The following is a 21,254-nucleotide window of genomic DNA, read 5'->3' on the forward strand; positions in this document are numbered from 1 at the left end:
AGCACGTTCAACGGTGTCTGAACCGAAATTAAGTGCTGTCGAATTTTCAAAGTTCTCTTCAAAAAGTTTCCATTTCGAACAGTAACGAGAACACCGAAATCACTGGAGATAGGGTGACCTGTCCAGTGAACGAACATAATTCTTCTAATAAAAATGTAATAGGTTTGACGGATTGAACAGTTAGGTATCGAATGGCAATTCCTCCGGGGAATTTTTGAGCAAGCAAAACGGAGCCGTTGGTTTCGTCTGCGAACGCTTTTGTCCCGGTGACGAACAATGTGAACATTTTGGGAAATTGGAAAGCGTAATCGCCACGAATGGCGTGGCACGGTATCACGGTTGAAACCAGGCGGTCGGGTACATCTGGTACCGGTCTACCAGAGCGGGCGAGCATTGAACCAGCGAGTACCACTCGAGAAAACAATAGCGAGCAGCGCTCTTGTTCTGCCCCTCGCTCTCCCTCCCTCCCTCCCTCCCCCTCTCTCTCTCGCTCCTCTCTTAGGCTCTCCTCTATCGTCACCCTGAAATCTGGATCCTACGTTGTAGTAGAACCGTTCGTTGGGAGCCGCTGGGTTCCTTTCGCTGGGCAAACTCTGTAGCACCCCTCTTAAAATAATTATAAACTATTCATACACATCACTGGCCGTAAGTTTGCATCCACTTGCCGACTTTCTCTACAGTCACGTCATCACACGACTAATTCGCTTCGATATTGTTACGAATTCCTAAAACACGCGAGTCTTACTTTCCGCAAATTAATGCGATTATTCGCGGTTAAGGTGTCGGTTGACTTGACAAACACGCGAATGCTCGAGATCGCTTAATGAACAGGAATATTTTCATGAATCAAGTTAGCACGCGTAACTGAATAAACAGGAACACTATTCAGCGATTCGAAACTTTCACGAGGAGTTACACGGATTATTTGTTCGCGGGTTTCGTTATTTTCACACTTCGGCGCAGCCGACGATGGAGATTTTGCTTATCGGTGCGTATTGTGTTCCGCACGGCCCATTTAATTTCCATCGCCCGCATAAAATTATCCGGTCTCTCGTTCAGCGATCCGAGCCGATATTTCCGATAGCCCGCATGGCCGAGTGTAAACAACCCTTCCGTTCTCTCCTTTTTCTCACACTGTTTTTTCTTTGAATGCTTCCGATTCCACAGATGTCTCACGCCGAAAGCGCGCGCCAGCGTCAAAGCGTTGGCGCTCTCGCTTTCGTTATCGCGCGCAAGTTTGCGAAAACAGTGTATTGGAAGTGTCTGGACCGTGCCGTGTCTGCGGTAGGAAATGGTCGGGGCCTCGGTACCCGTATGGAAACCAGAGTGAACGCATTACACGCAAGCGACGACTCGTACTCGATGAAGATGTAAGGGCCGCATTGTGTCCTACACCGTCGAGAGAACTCGAGACTGAAGAGAGAGAGACAGAGTGAGAGAGAGAGAGAGAGAGAGAGAGAGCGAGAGGGAGACAAGGCGAAAGTATATACACACGGATCGCGTGTACACGGGGAGCGGGGAGAGCGCAACTACTGACGCAGGGGTAGATCTCGCCGCGGATAGTGCTTTATTTCATCAAAGGGACAACAAGGAAGCCGAGATAACGCCGCATGCTTCACAGAAAGGAGCACTTCGGTTGGAGGAGTATGCGCGGCACGCACGCACTCGCTCGATCGTCCATAATCGCGTGCAGACGCAATAACCGTGCTCGAGAATGCACGCGAGTTCCTCAAAGAGAAGCACACCGGAAAAGACGACTTCTTTGTGCCGCAAAGAAATCAGGAGGCTCGAACGCTTGGAAATTATGCGTCGGACGAGCACAGCTACTTGCTCCTCTTTTACCACGACGGAAAGTCTGAAGTAATGTTTTAATATATCCTGGACTCGATGCTCGACGAAATTATATTTTCGAATCGGAAGCGAATCCGCGAAAGAGACGCGACCAATGATAAACACGACGGCTCAACAAGTACACTCGGTGTAAGATACGCGGCTCGCGTTGTAAAACTCCCGAAAATCCTCGATATTTTCGTTCGCGCGGAACGGTTCTGTATTTGCTTTCCAGCAGCCGGTGGTAATGGGTTTCGCCGTTTTGTAACAGCTCGACGTCGCGCTCGGTCGGCCGCTGTAATCTGTGAATTCGGATCAAGGATGCTCGAAAAACGGTGACACAGAAAAAAATCCGCCCGGTTTTGTCGATCGGTATTTTTCCACTGTTTTCGACGCGACGTTCTGGCGCGGCGCGGCCCAGCGGAATCTACTTTTTCCTTCTATTTTATTTTATTTTTTTTGTTTTCTTTCTTTTTCTCTCTCTTTTTTACAAGCGCCGGGTCGATGTAAAACGTGCTTGGGTGTCGGTGGCCGCGGATTCCGATGGTACGCACACGCACTCGTGCGATTTTGCTGCGGAGCAAAATAAAAAAAAGAGAAAAAAGACAAAGAGAAGAGAGAAAGGCACAAAGAGAGAGAGAGAGAGTGAGAGAGGGGGGGGGGCGAAAAGGGCCGAAAACAGAGAAAGAAGAAACTTTGGTGCACGGTAACTGGAGGCAGTCCGTTGGGTGGTTGAATCGTGGAGTGGAAGGCAGTGAGAGCCCTTGTACGCCCATGGAGATGAAGGTCCAGGTGCGCCCTCACCTCACACGACTCTGCTCCACGGCACATCCGAGTTCTCTTCTTCTCCCTTCGTTCCGCTCCCCCCGTCTTCGTCTTTCCTCTGCTCCCCCGTCTTTCTTCGTCTTCTCTTTCCTTCCCCTTTTCTTCTGGCTCGCCACTTCTTTCACGCACTCACGGGGGGCACAGAGAAGCTACGCATTGCTCCGTCACGTAAAAACGCGGCAACTCGTGTTAATGTACACGTGACGTGTACGTACCTACTGTGCTCCCTTGTCGTGTGCGTGTGCGATCGTTTGCGCGTGTTGGACGAAGCCCGAGCTCGCGAGCGCGAGTATCCGTACATGGGTGCGGGCACCTAAAGGTAAAGAATAGGGACTGAAGTACCAGCGTGCAAAATGGATGGCGGATGTAAATGCCAAGTAGCCAAGTGTACGCGACTCTCTCTCTCTCTCTTTCTCTAAATCTTTCTCTTTTCCGTTTTCGCCTCTCACTTCGTTTCTCACGATTTACATCTCTCTCTCTCTCTCTCTCTCTCTTTTGCTCTCTTCTTTTTCTGTCTCTGTCCCAACGCCCGTGCTTCTCGTTTCGAGGTTACGCCGCCTGCGTTTGATAAGTACGCATTGGCCGAGTGTCTACCGTCGCTCGTACGGCGCGAAACCACGCGGAAAGATCAAGCAGCTGCCGACGAATTTTCGGAACGGAAGTTGCTCGACCAAGAATCCCTCGAGTTCGTCGTGCACGGGGTGTCCCTTAATTGGATGGCTCCCTTATAAGCTCCGCCGACGATACGTAGCCGCCACCCAGTCTGGGGAAAATAATAAGACTCGCGTCTGCATTCTGGTTAATTGTTACTAATTTTAGAAGTGGAACCTTGGTGGAAATACAATTACCTTCCTCGCCGCAAAAAGGTTTACCTTTGCGACATTGATCGCTGCGACCACCGTTCTCAAAGCTTTTGGGATATATATGTAGACACACGTGAAACGAGCGAAAAGCGATGTATGCAATCGATAAAGCAAGAGGCTCGAATCAGGGAAATTTAGATATTTCGAAACTGTAATTAACAGAGTCTGCTTCGCTCTCCTAAAACCGAGTGCCGCTCGGGGATTACGTAGCAACTCGAAACCGGTTCGATATCGATTATAAGATTTGTTCTAAAATACAGCTCTTACGACTACACCTGTTATTCCGAGTGAAACAAACCTTCTGGTATCTTATAAAATAATATTACATAAAATAACGTTTGTAATTGCCGATTAGACGTTATTAGATAGACATTACGAATATAATTTTCACTAAATTGTACTGATCGTGCTCGATTCTCTGTGGCGGAGCGTGTCCGATCGGTGTCGCGATACTATAACTGATCCCCAATTAACGGGAGCAACGGTGTCGCGCGAATTATCTGCGAAATGATCGGCGGATAGGCGTCCCCGCGGGGTAACGCGATATCTCTGGTGGCATCCTCGGGATCGGTGCGGTGGGTGGTCGGTTTTGGTGGCGGGTCGCGGGAAGGTGAGCTCTCCGCTCGGTCGACGTGCACCTCGTTACCGCGTCGGTGGAGACGGGCTCAGACACCGGGATGACGCAGCACCGGCTCCTGGTTACCTCTAGCCATTGTTCTCCCCGCATTTCTTCCGAGCTCGTGCTCAAGTGCTCGATCGCTACCCTACCTCGAAGCCCGGATCCCTCGCCGCGCTTTCAGCCCTGCGCCGCGCCGCGCCGCGCCGCGCCGCGTACGTCTTTCGTGTCTAAACGAGATCGCAATTTTACTCGGTGCGCGTCAATAAAGACGCTGGCGTCGTCGTTGCTTTGACCAGGCACGAATCGAGAAGAGCAGAGGCTCTGGGGGCTTAATTTCACCGTGATCTTTTGAATGACTCGAGAAATCCTCTAAAAATCATTTCATCTTATTCCTCATGAATTTAATCGTTATTCTAGACCTTCAAGCAAGGATTTCACAAAGACAGGGCCCCGTTAAAATAGTTATACACATTAATATTTAGTTTTCAAAGTAAAATAACGATGTTACCTATCCCTATTTATAATATACAGAAATATATGTAAGAAGTTCTAGCTTACACCAAAATTTTGGTGATTCTGGGATACTGGTGAAAATGGAGTTTCTGCCGTATTTTTGGCCGAAGTAGCCTATTGTGCGTCGGCTGGACGACATGGGGCGGTTAAGGAAGCCGATCGGATCGAAAGATTCGTGGCCCCGAGTAGTCGAGTGAGCAGTCAGCTAGGAAAAGGGCGAGAGGTGACGAGCTGTGGCCCCCCGCGAGGTTTCCCGCGCGGGGCACCCGCCTGTCGATAATGTTCCGCGGCCGGTTACCGACAAGGGCTTAAACGTGAGCGTCGCCAAGGATCCCGTGTGGTTGACCCCCCGTGCGAATCGGACCCCCTAGCCGCGCCACGTCGACTCCTTGACTTCGATTGTCCGGTCTCGCGGAAATAACGATACGCTCGCCCGGAAGAAAAAAGCTGCAGGACGAATGACGACGAATGACGTCGGGGTTCTGGGTTTTACACGGTGGCACTGGTGGCATGCACTCGTCACCCTAGTCCCGGGGGCCCGCAACAACGTCGCCGCGAGAACCGGCCGTACGAGTCTCGCCCCTGGTGGCCTCGCCGTGTGTGGGAACCTTCGATCTCGCGATTTTCCTTGGTCGCTTCGAACACAGCCTCTCGAGAGTTCATCGAATCGAGGCACCGGTTGGCATATTGCGTTCTTGCCGTGCAAACGTTCGTACGTTCATGTTCATAGGCTATATAGCCCCGGCTGCGCTCGCGCGAGCGCACGGCCATCGTTCTTACAAAAGCTCTGCACCCTGTGTCTACCTTCTGCTCGATAAACAATATACCATCGTGTACGCGCCAACGGATCTACGAGTGTCCCCCCTCCCCCCCATCCGCCCCTTCCTTTCCTTTTTCCATGCACAATGCACCATCTTATGACATTTTTCGTGTTCGACCGTTGTCGACGAGTGCTTAAGTGCTCGTTATGTGCGCGCCGCGTCAAGCTTTTGTGCGCACCGTCGTCGTCGTAGTCGTCGTCGCAGCAACTGTTTTTCGGGCGTCGGTTAAGTGTGTCCGCGCGCGGCCCATACGCGCGCACAGAACAGCAGCCCCCGTTGTTCCCGCCGCCGCCGCCGGAGAATTAAAAATAACGGCCCGACGTGCCCCGCGGCTCGTCTGTCGCGCCACGAGTTTCGTCGATCGAGCCCAACCTTAACTACGCGCCGCGCACACCGAGACAACGAGGGTAAGAATTGTCCAATCAGCGACCCCCGGCGACGAGGGTGGCGCGAGCCGCTTGCTAAGCGAAATTAAATACTCTTTTCTAATTAATTTTAGCCTCTCCGCCGCGCCGCGCCGACGCGACGCCGCTGTGAATTAATACCGGCCTTCCGCGGAAAGGAGGAAATCCGATATCGAAACTAACGTTGTTTCACCCGGAATCGAAAATCCTTTAACCCCTAGCGGGCAACCCCTTCGACGTATTGATTTATGAATTTCATCAAATTCGCCTGTTTCTTTTTCTTTTTGTCATAATAAGTGATTTAAAAGATTTCCATTTACGTAGTGCCATGAAGGCTTCTCTTAAATTGGTCCGCGTCTTCTTGCAAACGGCTCCTAACACCGGATTAAGTCAATAAATTAATTTTTGTGCAGTTGCGAACCACGCAATAATAATGCAAATGCGTTGACGTTGGTCCGGCGCCGTTAAGCGAGCGATTTTAAGCCTTCCACTGAATAGCCGTTCTCGAATAGAGCGGCATAGCCGAATCGGAACGCAGCCTATTAAGGGGCGAGTAACGAGCGTACCGGGCGACGACCGATTTTCACTCGAAACTTTTTTCTGAACGGATTATTCGAAAGGGGAACGGCAGAGAGCGCGAAAAAGAAAGTCTCGGTCAGTAGGTGCCGCGTAGAAGCATTTTCCATCGTCTTCGAGCGATTTATTTCTGGAGGTCAGGCTCACCCACGCAACGAGCCGACAGGGTGGGCGGGCCGGGGGCGTGTACGAACGGCGGTAGGGTCGCCGGGAGGCGGAGCTGTCCCCCCACCCTGCGGAACAAGCGATTTTTGCTCCCGGACGGGGAACTGACACGCACGTCCCGGCGTACGTGTGTGTGTGCACGCGACTTCTACGGCGTTGCAACGTGTGCGTTACCTCGTGACGTCGCAGGCTCGGATACGGGTCACAGACGGCGGATTTTGCCAGGTTTTCTTCGAGCGATCGCGGGCGCTAAACGATTTCTTATGCCGCGACATTGAACCGGTGTTTACAGTCCAAGATTCTTGCTCCTGGCCTCGCGAGTGACATCTTCGGCGAGACACTCCAGTGATTTCCTTCGTCCGCCCCCGGAGTATCGCAAGTGACTCTAAACTTTTGATCGGCAGCACAGAAATCTGTTTGCTGACCGTCCTCTCTTGTCCAAGTATACATAGGTGTGTCTTTTCTTTGCTTTAAATAGCTGTTCTTTCAGGTAACATTCCCAACTAGAAGTTTTGAGATCGAGATCGAGACGATTCGAGGAGAACAAGGACGTTGAAGAGAAGTCGGATGAAGAAACTGCGAAAGACCAGCGATAATTATGTCCTCATTGATCCGGAGGGAGGGTCGTTGTCGTAACCCGTGCTGTAGGTTGATTGGATCCACACACTTAATGCCGTTAGCGTTAATCGCGGGTAAAACAAGTTGAACCGTGCTGTAGACTGATCGGCTCTGTGACGGGTTGCCCGCCGTTTGATCTCGATCAGGATTCAATAACGGATCGGCGGGGCAACTATTCTAGCGGTGGTAGACACGGGCTGCGGCGCAGGTATCTTAGGTGCGACGCGTGGCAAGGGAATATCGCGAATTCCGTCACGGTATGGATGGCAAAGGCAGCCTGGCGCTGCAATTACCTGCAGGGCGAGGGAGTCAAGTAGCAATATCTGGACCCGTTATCCAGTTCGGTTATCCCGGCTGGAATGCTTTGTGTCGCCCCGGCAATCTGCATTTCCCTACCTATCTGAATGGAGGTCTATGAGACCCGCGGCATGATTTCAAATGAAATCGACTCTTTGTCCCCGGCCCGGAAATTTCCAATTCAATAACGCGCGCGCATTGGCCGAAGGGAGGGAGGGGGGATGGTCGACCGGCAATTGTCGATGCGGATTGAACGTCTCCCGCGGAAAAAGTTTCTCGCCCCCGGAAACATGGGCCCTTGCGATCGTTTCCGCGCGCGTTTGACCGAGATATTTCAGCTTCGAGATTTCCTCAAGGCGACCCTATCCCAACGTTCGCGCTGGCCGAAACAGTTCGGCTTCCCGGTGACGGATAATTGAAAGTTTCGAAACGGGGCTTGCTGTTTATGGAGGAATTGGTTTATGCATTCGCTTGTAGGAGGCATCGATTGAAACGCTGGGTCATGAATGACGAATGCCAGGTACTACCCGTCCCCGACAACCCTTTGCAATGCATTAGGACCAGCTATCAAGGGAAGATCGGTGGAAGACGACATTAGCATCCGAGGGCGCCCTTGCTTCGCGCTCGTCGCGTCTTAGATCGAAACAGCCCCATGTTTTCACCGGGCCGGTATTCATGAACGGGGTGTCCCGACGTGGGGCGTTTCGACTTCCTTTTCCTTCATGAATTTACAATCGACCCGGAGGACTCGCGGGGACGAGCCTGCGCGTGCCATTCCGTCGTTCGCGGCTTTAAACCGGAGAAAATAAGACGTTCAGCTGCGCGTTGTAGATCAGTTGAGGTAATTAGAGCGGTCAAACCAAGTAGAAACAAAAGGAGGTAGGAGTTGCAGGCACCGACAAAGGTAAAGGATTGAAAAGCTAGGAGAAACCGTTCCGGGTGAATGTAGTCCAAGGCGTGTGGACTACCGAAGATCACAGGGTAACAATTATCATCGAAAGACCACAAAGACGAGCACTCGCGAGCCGGGATCCGAGCTAATTCCCATCTACAATACGAATCATAAACCGTCGGCTCCGGTAATCGTATCAAACGGCAGCAACAAATCCTCTGTCCGTGTAATAAGGGCGTGAAGGGTGGTGACAGATAAGGTGGAAAGGGGCGGGGGAGACAGGCGGAATGAGAGGGGAAATAAAGAGAAAGAGAGAGTATCGTCGAGCGTCGGAGGGTGAAGCGGGGTGGGAGCGCGGAGGGATGGTGCCACGTGCTGCTGTCACTGGCACAGATTATATTATATAGGAATGGCAGCGAATAGGTGTAGATATAAGCGTCGAGCGGCAGTTAATAAATATGATAATGGCGGCCGAGCCGAGAGAAAGAGAGGGGTGTGTGGGGTGCGATATGGGATACCAGTGTATAAGAGTGACCACCAGAAGCGGAGGCCTGTCACCGTCAGGACCTCTCGTATGTCATGCGACGCACGCACACGCTCGCGGACAGACGGTTGCGCGCGGGCAATCGACACGCGCCGACGTCGACGAGCGTGAAACTCGTGCGACCATTTTTCCTTCCCGCTTCTGCCGATACTTCGACCTCGTTCGATCGCACCGTGGCCTTTAAACATTGCCGAGCTCTTCCCGAAAACTCATCCATTTTCAGCTTGAGATACGATAGAATCTTCGAAAAATAGTACCGTCACCTTGCATCGAGTTTCACTATCGCCGGGGCACGGCCAAGCAAGAAACACAACTTCCCCCTCGCCCCTTTAATTAATCACGCTTCCGCGCGAAAGTCTGGAACACTTTTTCCGCCGCCGTCGGCGTTTCCCGGTTGTCCCAGGGAATTGCGATCTCGTGTGTTCGTGTGTCTCGTGCCAGCAGTACCTGCCCCCCGCAACCAGGAGCAATTAGTCACGGTGCTCTTGATAAATCGCTGGAATCCTGACCTCCCCTCGCCAGGGGGGGTTTAAGTCCCCGGGCTCCAGACCCTCCGCAAATATCCAATAAACGGTCGGGCCGACTCCTGGCTGGTGGCTTCTCCTCCACCTGCACGCCGGGCATTAACCTTCACCTATCGAGAAGATCGGCTTACCTTAATAATCGTAGGTACACCGTCGCCGTTCTAAGGGGGTTAGGACGGTACGGGGCCAGGAACACGCGGCCTGGATCAGAGTATGAGGGTGTTTCCATGGCGCTGCGCTCAGAACGTTCGTCACGCACGAGAAACGCGGCGATCAGGACTCGCCGAGAGATGTAATGAAACATTCTTAGCCTCCCTTGCGATATCCTATTTTCCTGTCTAAACGACAGGTAGGATGCGAGACAGTTGTCCGATCATTCCTCGATTACTACTTGCGAACCTTACCAACCACCGTTCGATTGGGTGCGATCGTTTAGGTTCGCCAATCTTTCGTACCATGTTCCAGGGATTGAGTTTCATCGAACTCGACTGTGAAGGAGTTAGGGATCGAGTCAAGGGATCCACTAGCACAGGCGAGGTTCGAAATCAAACTCCGACCGTTCCGTCGCATGGCTTTTTCTTCGAATAAGTATCGTTTTATTAATATCTCTGTCGTTATTTACAAAACTTTGTAATAATTTCTAAATTTCTTCACCGTCACACGCTACTCGCTATTCGTCAATCAATTATACCTTGACGCTCGTATATGTGTACACGTGTATCCATGTTCGCTGTGTGCGCAAGCGCGCGCGCGCGCGTGTGTAATGGGTGTGTGTAATCAGATGCGTTACATTAATGTCAATAATTCTCGAGTTTCCATTTCTCTCTCTCTCTCTCTCTCTCACACACTCTCTCTCTCTCTCTCTCTCTCTCTCTCTCTCTCTCTCTCTCTTTCTAAATCGTTTACAGTAGAACGGGAACGCCGAGGCTCGGTTTTTCGGGGGATGGGGGTGAGCAACAAGAATTTCCAGCTTTGAATGGCGTTTTCGTCGCTGATCCAATTTCTACACGCCTCCCCCCCCGTCTGTTATTCCCAACCCCCCCCCCCCCGGGCTTGATCCTCTATCACTCTCGACCGCCGCGAACACCCCTTATTTCCGTCGTTCAGGCGAACGTCTATAGACACCACCGTACACGTTATTCTTATTTACATCATCGGGATTCACGGCTGTGACCTCGTTATCACTGCGTCGGGACACACCACGCTTTTCTCTTGGTTTTCCGACCGGTCTTCTCTCTCCACCCCCTGTCCCTCCCCCTCCGCCGGCGTTTCCTCGCCTTCCTCCACCGGCCGCAAGAAGAGAAGATCGATTTTCTGTTCTCGCGCGTCACAATTTCGCGGATATGTACAGGTCCCTCTCTCCCTCGACCCCTCTGTTCACGGCTATATGTACACACGCGTGTCGCGGCTCACGGTCGCTTGAAAAAACGCGCGCGCCTCGCGACACGATTTCAGAGAGTTTTCTATGGAACGAGCCAGTTCCGACGCCCGATTAATCCGTTTCGACTGTTCCCTCGGCTAGCCCCCCCCTGCCCCGTCTTTTTCACCCCTTTTTCTCTCCCCGTCGTCGCGTCCGAGGTGCGGGGGAGGAGGGGAAAGGCAGATACACAGGCTGGTTGCCTACCCGTTTCAACCCTCTCGGCGGCCGATTCGACTTTTTCTGAACGCTCGCTGCCAGGCTGAATCTGGCTCGACTTCGTTGTTCGCGAATTCTGGTGTGGGTGCGCTTGGCTAGGAATTTTGCAAATGGCTTGGTCGCGGGGCACAGTGTTCGGAGAATTTGGCGATCGTTATTGCTAGAGTGAAATCTCGGCGCCGCGCTGCTGCTTGGGTCCGTTATCGAGCGTGGTCCTGAAAGGCTACGATCGGTTGGTAAATCATTGTGTCATTGATCACAGAGAAAACCGCATCCGGTACCAGGTCTAATGCAGAGAATTTGATGTCTCGAATGAGGGCAACGGAGAAAGAAAAAACGGAGCTTGAAGGGACCCAGACAGTTCCAGCATGGTCGTTGAAAACATATTGGTCTCCCGAGGCTTTTAACGAAGTTTCCAGACAATTGTTGATGCATGGAGAATCAGGGAGCACGCTCAGGGCTGAAGAGTGACGCAGACACTGCTTGGCTATATCGATTTATGCAACGGAATTGATTAATGTGCTGTCCGGCCTATTGCGCAATAAGTGGACCGCGATATTTATTGCTGGTATCGGCTAAAAACCAGAACCGAGATGAACATCCGTCTTGTTGAATATTTTACAAATCAGCGAGATCGAGTCTCTCTTGCCTCTATGCGATGGCTATAATTTGCTAAATAGTGTAACCTGTGTGTTCGCCTGACAATGAGTCCTAGTCCGTCCACCGCGAACTCGATTCTGCAAAGTGTCATCAATTCCCATGCATCTGGACAATTTCTGTATCCTCGCAGTGCAACTATATTAGCTTGTTCCCTGCGTCTTATGGCGATGTGGAAAGTACTCTGGTTTCTCAGGTAACAAACACGAGGAGTAAACGGGTTCTCCAAATGTGTGTAACGTATACGTTCAATGGCATAACTTATGTGTTTCTTATCGTCCAGAGTCTCGGCTATCGATGCCGGTAACAAGTTGAAGGCTGACTTTAGGCCATCTCGATCTTCGAAACGATAAACTCCATAAATATAAAGGAGACAAGTATCTACAAATAAATTTCACGGTTCTCGAAAAATATAGGCTATCATTAAACCCTCTAATTTCATCCCCTTGAGGTCACAATGTAACCCTCCCATTCTGTTCACGTTATCGATCCAGTTTCACGATTACGAATTAATATCGACGATTACGCGAATAATTGAAAGGTACCATTAAGTTTAAAGCTTTCAGCATCTTCAAATCTTCAAATTGTAAATCGACGTGGCACACGATGGGGATCAATTAAATTGTCAGAGGAAATTCAGAAGATGGTTTGCAACACGTTCAACGTTATGCGTGCCGATTCTTGAATCTCCAACCCCAAATCTGTCCCTAGTCTGACCGTAACAGATTTCACGCAAGAAAGTAAGCCTCCAACAGGTTCACGAGGGCTCGTTCACCTGAAACTCGATTCTTTTTCACCGGGGGGATGCGACAAACTCGCGTGGAACGTGACGTTGCAACAGTGTCGCGAGTGCGCGTCTCGTATGACGGTCCCGGATGGGCCGAGTGACGCGATCAAACGCCGGTGTACAGTTTCTCGCAATTGGAATCGCCGCGTTTCGAGTGGATCCGGACAGATTATTCGGGTAGCCCCTTCTCGCTGTTCCGTTGTGCTTCGAGCTGCACGTGCCGCTATCACAGGTGCGACGGAAACTGTTCGTCACGCTTCGTCCTGGTCTTTTGCGATCGACGCCCCTAATTCGACGCGTTTCCGAATTAAAACTTCCTTTACTTCAAACTTAATCCTCAAACGCAGTACAGTAGCGCTCGGTTAAATTTACACGTGCCGGTTCCGCTCTTCTGCTAAAAACTGCTCCCAAAAATTTCACCGAGCACTGCTGTGGATAGCAAGAATCTACAATCAATCAGAATTAATATTTAATCCTCTGTACGGGAACTGAAGATATTAAACAAGCTGTAAGTTGCGTGATAAACCCATACCGCCGATTTTTATCCTTCTAATAATAAAAACTGATCTTGAAACGTCCTGCCTGTAACGATCGTCAAAATGATTTGCGTCAACGAGTGGCTACATCTCTGATACGAATGCAAATATACATAATTTTATCGCTACGAATGGAGATCCATTTTGCAAGAAGAAATCCGTCTAAAGGAGTCTATTGTCGTCGAAATAACAAAGTACGAATGCAAATCGACAGAACGAATTCATCGGAGACAGAGGTGAAATTGAGAATAATATTTGAAACCAGTCCGCAAAGAAGGATCCAATTACTAATTCCGCTAGTTAGGTGTCCGAGTTCCCGGCTACCTCAAACACGGTCAAATTAAAGTCGCCGCTCGCTTCGGCTTTTCCAACCTCTTCCTACCTCGTCTCTGTCGAGCAACAACAAACGGACGACAGTTTAGCGAGCGGAGGTGTACCCCTTGCGTCGCGGTCTCGACGGCGAAGGTTCGCAAACACGCGATCGATCGACGCTAGGGCGAATCAGGAGCCGGGAAGTGCTCCTGGCTGGCGACCGCGACGAGAACGAACCTCATGTAGCTAATTGCGAACTGCCGATCGTATCTGATACCATGGCAGACGATTGACCACCGACCTCTGCTCGTCGTCGTTCCATCGCGGTTCTACTGCGAACTAAGATCGAGCAACGACTTACTCCGCGCGCTCTCGAACACTCTTCGAGGTGTCGAAGTTCTTGTTTCCCGGCTTGTTTCTGGGCCATCGATTCCCCAAAAAAGAAAATTCGGACCTTCGGGATCCACCGAGAGGAATCCGCTGTTTATCGGTCGGACAAACGGGCACGATGTAAGTACTTCGGTATCGGCTCGATCGTCCAGTTGTCCCAGGACACGTTCAGCTCTGGACACTCGTATCGCGCACTCGGGAAACCAACGATTTCGAGGGACTCGCGTGTTGGAATCCCTTCGGCGCCTGGTCCCCGCACGCGAAGAAGACTCGAACGCGGATCACTGTCTCCAATTAACCGTCCCGCGGTCTCTGCAGCGTGGACAACGGCTCCGAGAGCCTGAATCCCCTCGCGCGTCACTTCGTCGACAGTCCCTTGACGAGGACACTAACAACAACACGGCCGAGCGTTCGCGTCCCAATGTCCCGGGCGAACAGCCTCGCACGCTTTCACTCGAAGGGTCCACGAACGTCTCCGACGATTGCGGCCGATCGCCCCCTTGTCCTCGACGTCGAACAAACCTGCTCGTTCATGATGGCTTCGGGAGTGGTATTCGCGCCGACGGCTGTGTCTCTAAGGGCTGTCCTCCATCGGGTACCAGGCAGTTGGACCTGCGGCTGATGGGTTGGCCACCGCCGCGGATGGCATGTACTACCAGGCCCGACTTTGGAACGGCAGGTACCCGCCGCACTGCGGCTGTTGTTGCTGCTGCATGCTCTGCTGCGTCCCGGTCCTCGTGTACGAACAGTGCTGCAGACTCTGGCTGGACGACATCACGTGGCTCACGCCGACCACCGAATGATGGGACACCGAGGACGCTGCGTGATGGGATCCGTGAGGGCTCGAGGCTGCCGTCAGGTGAGGAGCCGGGCTAGCCAGAGCCGCGCTAGGCCCGCCACGGCTACCCTCGTTTCCGCCACCGCCGCCGCTTCCGCAGGGTTTGCCGTCCTTCACCAGAACCGGGACAGCCACCCGCCGGGGCGAACTCGCGCTCTGTAACAGAAGAAACCACCGGTGAATAAACTTTCATCCTACAACTATAGTCCGGTAGATCAACCCCTTAGCTATGGAGATCCGATCAGGTTCAGCACGGGGGTTCGCTACGAGACCGAACCGGACCTAACCCAGACCAAAGAGCACCTAGTTCAACCGTGTCGTTGGTCTTGGCTCGATCCTCCCAACGCTATGGCAATATGGAAACGCGGGTTCGCCGGTGCACGCGTTGCCCTACGGTGAACCGGTCGAGAAGACGTGGGACGAGGAGAGTACGGTTTCATCAGGGGGGCTTCTGTGTTCCGAGCAAACACGTGGGCTCCGACGATGGGCACAGGTACTTAACCCGCGCGATACCTCGTGATCAGCATTCGAGCACACACGCACACGGTCGTCTCCTCTAACTGTCTCTCCCTCTCTCATTACGAATAAACAGCACCAGCTACCGTGGACCAGGTTACGGAGCTCTGTCAGCCGCGTCAACATCGAACTGCCCGTCCACATCGTTCTACCCTCTGTCACCCCGCGCGCGTCTCTCCTCTTCGTCGTCAGGGATTCAGTACGGTGAGCGGGACCCCACCGCATGCCAAACAGAAGCCGAAGCAAGCCGGCCGAGTACCTGCCGGGACGACCACTCAGCTGTATCAACATTCGGTACACGACATTCCTCTTCGATCTCCGCGGCAGCGATGCTTTAATAATATAATCGCGCTCGGGAATAACGCCTCGCCAGATCCGAGACTTTCTCGTTTCACCTGGACGCGACGCGACGCGATGCCAGCGAACATGTTCCCGATCGCTGCCGGCCATCCGCGTGGGATGCGAAGAAAGGCGGAGAAATTCTGTACGGCGAGGTGGAATGACCGTACAATGTATGCAACCACGAAATAGGGGAAGAGAGAAATCGACGATGGAAAATATGGCGGAGCGTTGATCGGTGCTTTGCGGATCTTTTTGCTAAAATTCTATGCATCCAAGGCAGCCTAGTAATCCGAAATCCGCCTGATTTCTGACATCTCAGAAGGGGTCGAACCTTGAAGAATTTTATAATTTCCGATTTTCTTCTCTTCCGGATCTCTGCCGTCGGGTAGGTTTCTTCGGGAGCGTGCTGCAGCGTTCCGAGGAGTATGGTTTCCCGTTTTTCGTGATCAGTTCGAACAGGGTTCGAGGGGGTGGTGGGTCAGGGGAGCTCGGTACAGTAACGATTCGATTCGAGTGGCCGACACGGACTTACGTGCGCGTTGCGACCGCGAACATAAGTGCAGGGCATGCCGTGCACTTCACGCTGACAAAGTGACGATTACGCTAAACGCATGACGGTCGGCGCGCGCGTCACGCGTCACGCCACTTTAGCCACTTCAACGCGCGTTAAGCGATTTCCGGCGAAAACGGCCGTGCTCAGGAACGGAGTAGTACGTGTTTATGAGCGGCGACCACCGACGCGTAATGAGGCTCAATGCCTGCCGTGATTGGATTCTCGGGAAACACGTTAGCCCGTAGTTTCGCCCTCGGCCGGCTCGTTACGCCGCCATATTTTTCCTTGGAAGAGAACATTGTTCAATGCGCGGCCTGCTGGGTTTTTGGGTCGAGGACTCGGCTCCTATCGAGGTTCCCTTCTTTGAAAAAAAAAAAAAAGAAAAACTTGAATTATTCTAATAAAATTAGAGTAAACCTCCGACTTTCCGCGTCAATTATTTTTCTGGGAACGAGCGGAAATGAATTTCTGGAGAGATTCATATCGAGTAAAAAATCAAGGTAGCGATCGTCCCCGAGGTTTTCTCGGCGAGCCGTGTTTGCCAGTTATCGAAAGAAAGGGCCGGGAGCGACAGAGAAAGGGAGAGGGAGAGGGACCACCTAATGTAATTACACTCGCGGTAAAAACATCGGTTATTAGATTGAAAAAAAACCCACTTCCTCGTTTACCGGAGCCCATTGAATTCCATTCGTCGCGGAAACGAGAGGTCCCGGCAGAAATCTTTTAAATATCTCCTCCCGCGGTCTTTGTTCGGCCGAGGCTTCTGTAAAGAACGAGACGCAGAGCGTCGCGGGGGCCTGTGGGCGCCGCGACGCCGTGGCTTCGCCGGAGGGCCAGCTTTTTAGTTAATTACATCAATCCCGGTCGGCACCGCGACGAGTGTTTTACCACGGGAGACGATGCACCCGCGCGGAACTCGCCGCATTTAGATATTCGATCCGCAAGCTCGCGCACGCCGTCGCTTCAAGTACAATTTATTTCGCGAATGTACACGTCGTCCTCGTTCCCCGTCGGTAATTATTAAAGGAACTCGACGGTACCCGCTCGGCCCCGCTTCGAATCGGACGAAATTCGACTACCGACGCTTTCCGCACCCTTGCTCTTCACGCTACGAATTTTTCTTCAACATTGCGCGGTATTCAAGCCGCCCTCGAAAGGTCAATAAAGGTTAAGATTCCCTAATAATTTGTAATTGTCGAAAACCTATAATAGACACAAGAACTGTGTGCCATTGTAAAGTCTCCGTTCTTGGAATCATCGTTCCACTTGCACAAAGTTGCAGCGGGACAAGAAGACAATCCCGATTAAAACTCTAAGTGTACCAATTAGTAATCCACCATTTTAATTACATTCTCCCGTTCCCTTCCCCGGCTTCAACGAAGATTAAAAACTTCAAATATCTCGATTCCATTTGTAGTCGTTCTCGAACACTTTTCGGAAGCCTCTTCCAACCCGGGGGTGGGGATCCGAACATTAATTGCTTGAACTTATAATTAATTCGTTGCTCGAGCGGTCTAACGCGATTCACGAGAGTAGAAACGAAAAGTCGCTTTGAACCGTCTGCCGTATCTCTCTGTCGGGCGACACTTTCGACGCCTTTTGAATGTTCAAGATGGCGTCCAGATTGGACGAGCGCGGACTCGCAAGACAATGTCGCGGTCACGAAGCCTCGAGCTCGAGGTTTTATTCGGAAGATCGACATACCACGTCCCCGGAAAGGGGGGAGAGGTTAATCGATATCAATACGAGTATTGGTAACCCGGATTCGCGTCCAGGTGTTGTGCTTGACTGTACCCATGGCAAGATGGCGACCGGTCCTCGAGCACCCGTTTCCGCGCTCCCCTGCAGGATACCTCCCCCTCTCTTCTCTTTTCCTCTCTCTCTCACTCTCTCTCTCTCTCTCTCTCTCTCTCTCTCTCTCTCTTTCCATCTGTGTCTCCTTCTCGTCGGTTCACCCTACCAGCTTCCTTCTGTCTCCATCCTTTCCCCGTGTTCGCTCGCTCGCGCTGCCACTTGAAATTTTTTACCGCCGCGAGGGGAGGAAATGGAATAAAACGAAAGAACGGGGGAAAAAAAAGGGAAAAAATCGGAGCCCCGGCTGCCAACCCGTCGCCGACGTCGACGTCGACGTCGACGACGCGGTCGGCTTCTCGTCGTTCGGGATTTCTGCTCGCTAGACGATTCTGCCAACTGTTGGCCGCGAAACAACTTCAACCGTTTGGACAGTTACGTCCTCGAATCCCTACGGGTACCCAATGATCATTAGATCCTTTCGCGAGACTGCGAAAAAAGATCCTGAAGGGTTGGAACGAATCAATCGCGACTCGAAAGAAGTTCCAAATAACAAAAGTGATTTGTTCCTCGACAAAAATAACGAGTTCGCGTCGTGACAGGGCTACAGAAGAACAACCTAGCGGAGCTCTCAAACGAGGGAAATTGAGGATTCAATATACTGTGATGATTCCCGGGTCGTTCAATTTCCGGTTCGATCACGGCAATTTCCTGCAACTTTTAGTCCTCCGACGCGGCGTTCGAGACACGGAGAATAAGCGATTTTCCGTCGCCCGGTTAAAAAACCGGAAGGAAGCCTGTGTTCCCGAGTGGTGGGTATCTTTCTGCAGACCTGCTCGTTCGGTTCTATTGTGCTCCGACAGCGTTCGCAACAACCTACCACGCCCGTCGCGGCTGTTTTCTCGTTGCGGTACGTGCACGCGAGCCCGGCCACGCAAATTACACGTATCGGCAAGCAGATCGAGATAATGGGAACGGTAGTTCTGCGCGAGCACGGTCGGGGAGGAACGGTAAACAAGCCACGGAATTGAAATCGAGACTGTGGGAGGAAGCGGGACCACGGGGTCTTCGGCCGAGAAAAGGATAGAGAGAGAGTCGAGGGACAGAGAGAGAGAGAGAGAGAGAGAGAGAACGAGAGAAAAGGATGAATGGGAGTCCAGCAGGGGCCACGAAAAACTAACGAGTAAATTATGGGGCGGCTGCTCGTCCTGGCGTGGACGAATCGAGGGGCGAGGACGGTTTACAGATCGGGCCGCCGGATAACTTTCAGCACCATTAATGTTCTATGGGTGTTTACGAGCCGCCGCGACGCGCCGCTTGTCGACGACAATGCCGAGATACGCCGACATGATCGATCGCGATCCTCTGAACTCGTCTTCCGACCCTGGAAACGACACTGTATCACTGTAACAGCTTTTCGATGGACCGCGATTTAAATTGGAGAGGATGGCTCCGTTTTCTTTTTCTTTTCTTACGGGGACGAGTCCGCTCTTTCTAAAACTAATAGTTTGTGTATTGTATACGCTATATAGATCTTAATAATAATAATTAATAGAGTTTCAGCTACCGGAAAAGGGAACGTTTAATTTTGGGAATAATTTGAAACTCGCACGGTGGTATACCCCCTTGATTTAAACCTACTTTACGAGTTGAACATTTTCGAGTTAATTCCATCAATTTCACAGGAACGCGCCACCGGGTGGGTTTGGCGTCGGCCATTCCGCTGTTCGGTTAAAGATCATCGTTCAAGGATGCCGGTCGAAACAGTATCGATGAAAAGGTGGGCGAAATTTCGATGAATCCGATACGCTGCAATTGGAAGCGTTTCGACGTTGAAAACAGAGACAAAGAGGGCCGGGTAAATGACTTGGATCAGCGAGCCGCGAAAAACCGTGAAACGCGCGCGCGTTTTCATCGAATTTCGATGGCACGCGCGGAAAAACGCGCTCGCGGATCCGCTTATAAATCGGCAACGCGACGGGATCCTCCGTCGAGTGTCGCGCGTATTTCGCGAAAATATTCACCGGCAAAAATTTAGAGAGAGAGAGAGAGAGAGAGAGAGAGAGAGAGAGAGAGAGAGAGAGAGAGAGAGAGAGAGATGAAAAATATGTATAGAAGAAGAGGGAACACACGTGAACAAAAAAAGAAAAAATCGCAGAGAGAAAAGCGATAACGAAGTGGCGGGATTTCGAAAAACATTTCCGAGAACCGTCGCGCACCGTCGCGACGGACCGACGACGTTCCTACGCAAGAAATTGACGGCAAGCAAATATAGTCGACGGATGTGTTGACACGGGAATGATTTTCTGTCGCTCGTACGACCTCCGGACGCTTTTGTTTAGACGTCGGCGAATTGTTTGATTAATGGAAGAATCATTTTCGTCGTGATGTCGGCGAACAAACCGGTATAATATTAATGCGTCGGTGCGTATGCTAAGCGAGGATTATCGTGAGTGTAGATTAGACTCGGTGAGCCTGGGTTTAACAAGTTGATCTTTTGGTAAGCCGAAGGATCGTGTAGGTTTTGGGTTGATGGTGGGCGGCATGGATCGCTCCTAATTGCCTTACAGACTTCGCAGATTGGTGTCTGGGGCTGCGCAAACACACACGCTATTCTGACCTGTGGAATGCTGCAATTCTAATACGTATTGAACACGATACCGTTAGAATTAGATTAAAATTTCTTTTCTGTGGGAAATATTTCTGGAGGAAATATGTTTCGCGTTGAAAATATCTTTTTCGATATGCTTTAAAAACAAGTATAATTAATGTGTAGGCACAGTAATTGGGTCCATTGTCGTTAGAAACGAAGCGAGCTAGGAGAGAATTGCAGACGCGCGCGATCGAAGAGGCAGAATCGGATCCGACAGACAGGCTAGCAATTTTGAAGCAGCGAATGCCGTGCGGTCGCGAATCGAACGATTTGTCGCTAATGCATGCCGGGGCATCCGTGATCCCGCATACTCGTCGCATTCCGTAATGTATTCAGGGGAGTGAGCAGAGAATCAGCGTGTATCGGGACGATCGCCGGTCTTCTGACGTCTCTTTTGAATGTTATTCTTCCAGAAGGAGAAGGAGGGAACCCGACGGAGAGAGCTCGAGGACCGATTCGTATTCGCCGGTGCGTGCGACGAGATCGAGACAGGGCACGTTTCGAGCTCGCAATTACGATATCTACGGGAATCTGGCGTGTCATTATTAGAATCGATGAAATGCAAGAGGAAAAGAAGAATGAAAGGGAAGAGGGGGTAGAACGTAGAAGGGAGGAACGATCCACGTGGCCACAAAGTGAAACTTGACTCGATTTTGTTCGGTGAATGAATCGTCGGTTAAAATTCATCGGTGGCTCCTCTAATCAGAAGCCAGCCGGCTTCCGCGGGGACGCGTTGAGCCTGATCTATTAAA

The 21,254-nt window shown here is 51.5% G+C and overlaps 1 protein-coding gene across 1 annotated transcript in view; it reads right to left on the bottom strand.

Moving 5' to 3' along the window:
- Positions 1 to 12,107: 12,107 nt before the first annotated feature.
- The window catches only part of LOC143361403 (homeobox protein Nkx-2.4), a 28,003-nt gene continuing 18,856 nt past the window's right edge, over positions 12,108 to 21,254 (bottom strand). The window contains exon 4 of the mRNA XM_076800769.1: positions 12,108 to 14,803. Within this exon, the coding sequence (XP_076656884.1) occupies positions 14,462 to 14,803 (342 nt within the window). The 3' untranslated portion in view covers positions 12,108 to 14,461. The remainder of the gene's footprint in view (positions 14,804 to 21,254) is intronic.

Source organism: Halictus rubicundus, chromosome 15, assembly GCF_050948215.1.
Source record: "Halictus rubicundus isolate RS-2024b chromosome 15, iyHalRubi1_principal, whole genome shotgun sequence".
Taxonomy (NCBI): domain Eukaryota; kingdom Metazoa; phylum Arthropoda; class Insecta; order Hymenoptera; family Halictidae; genus Halictus; species Halictus rubicundus.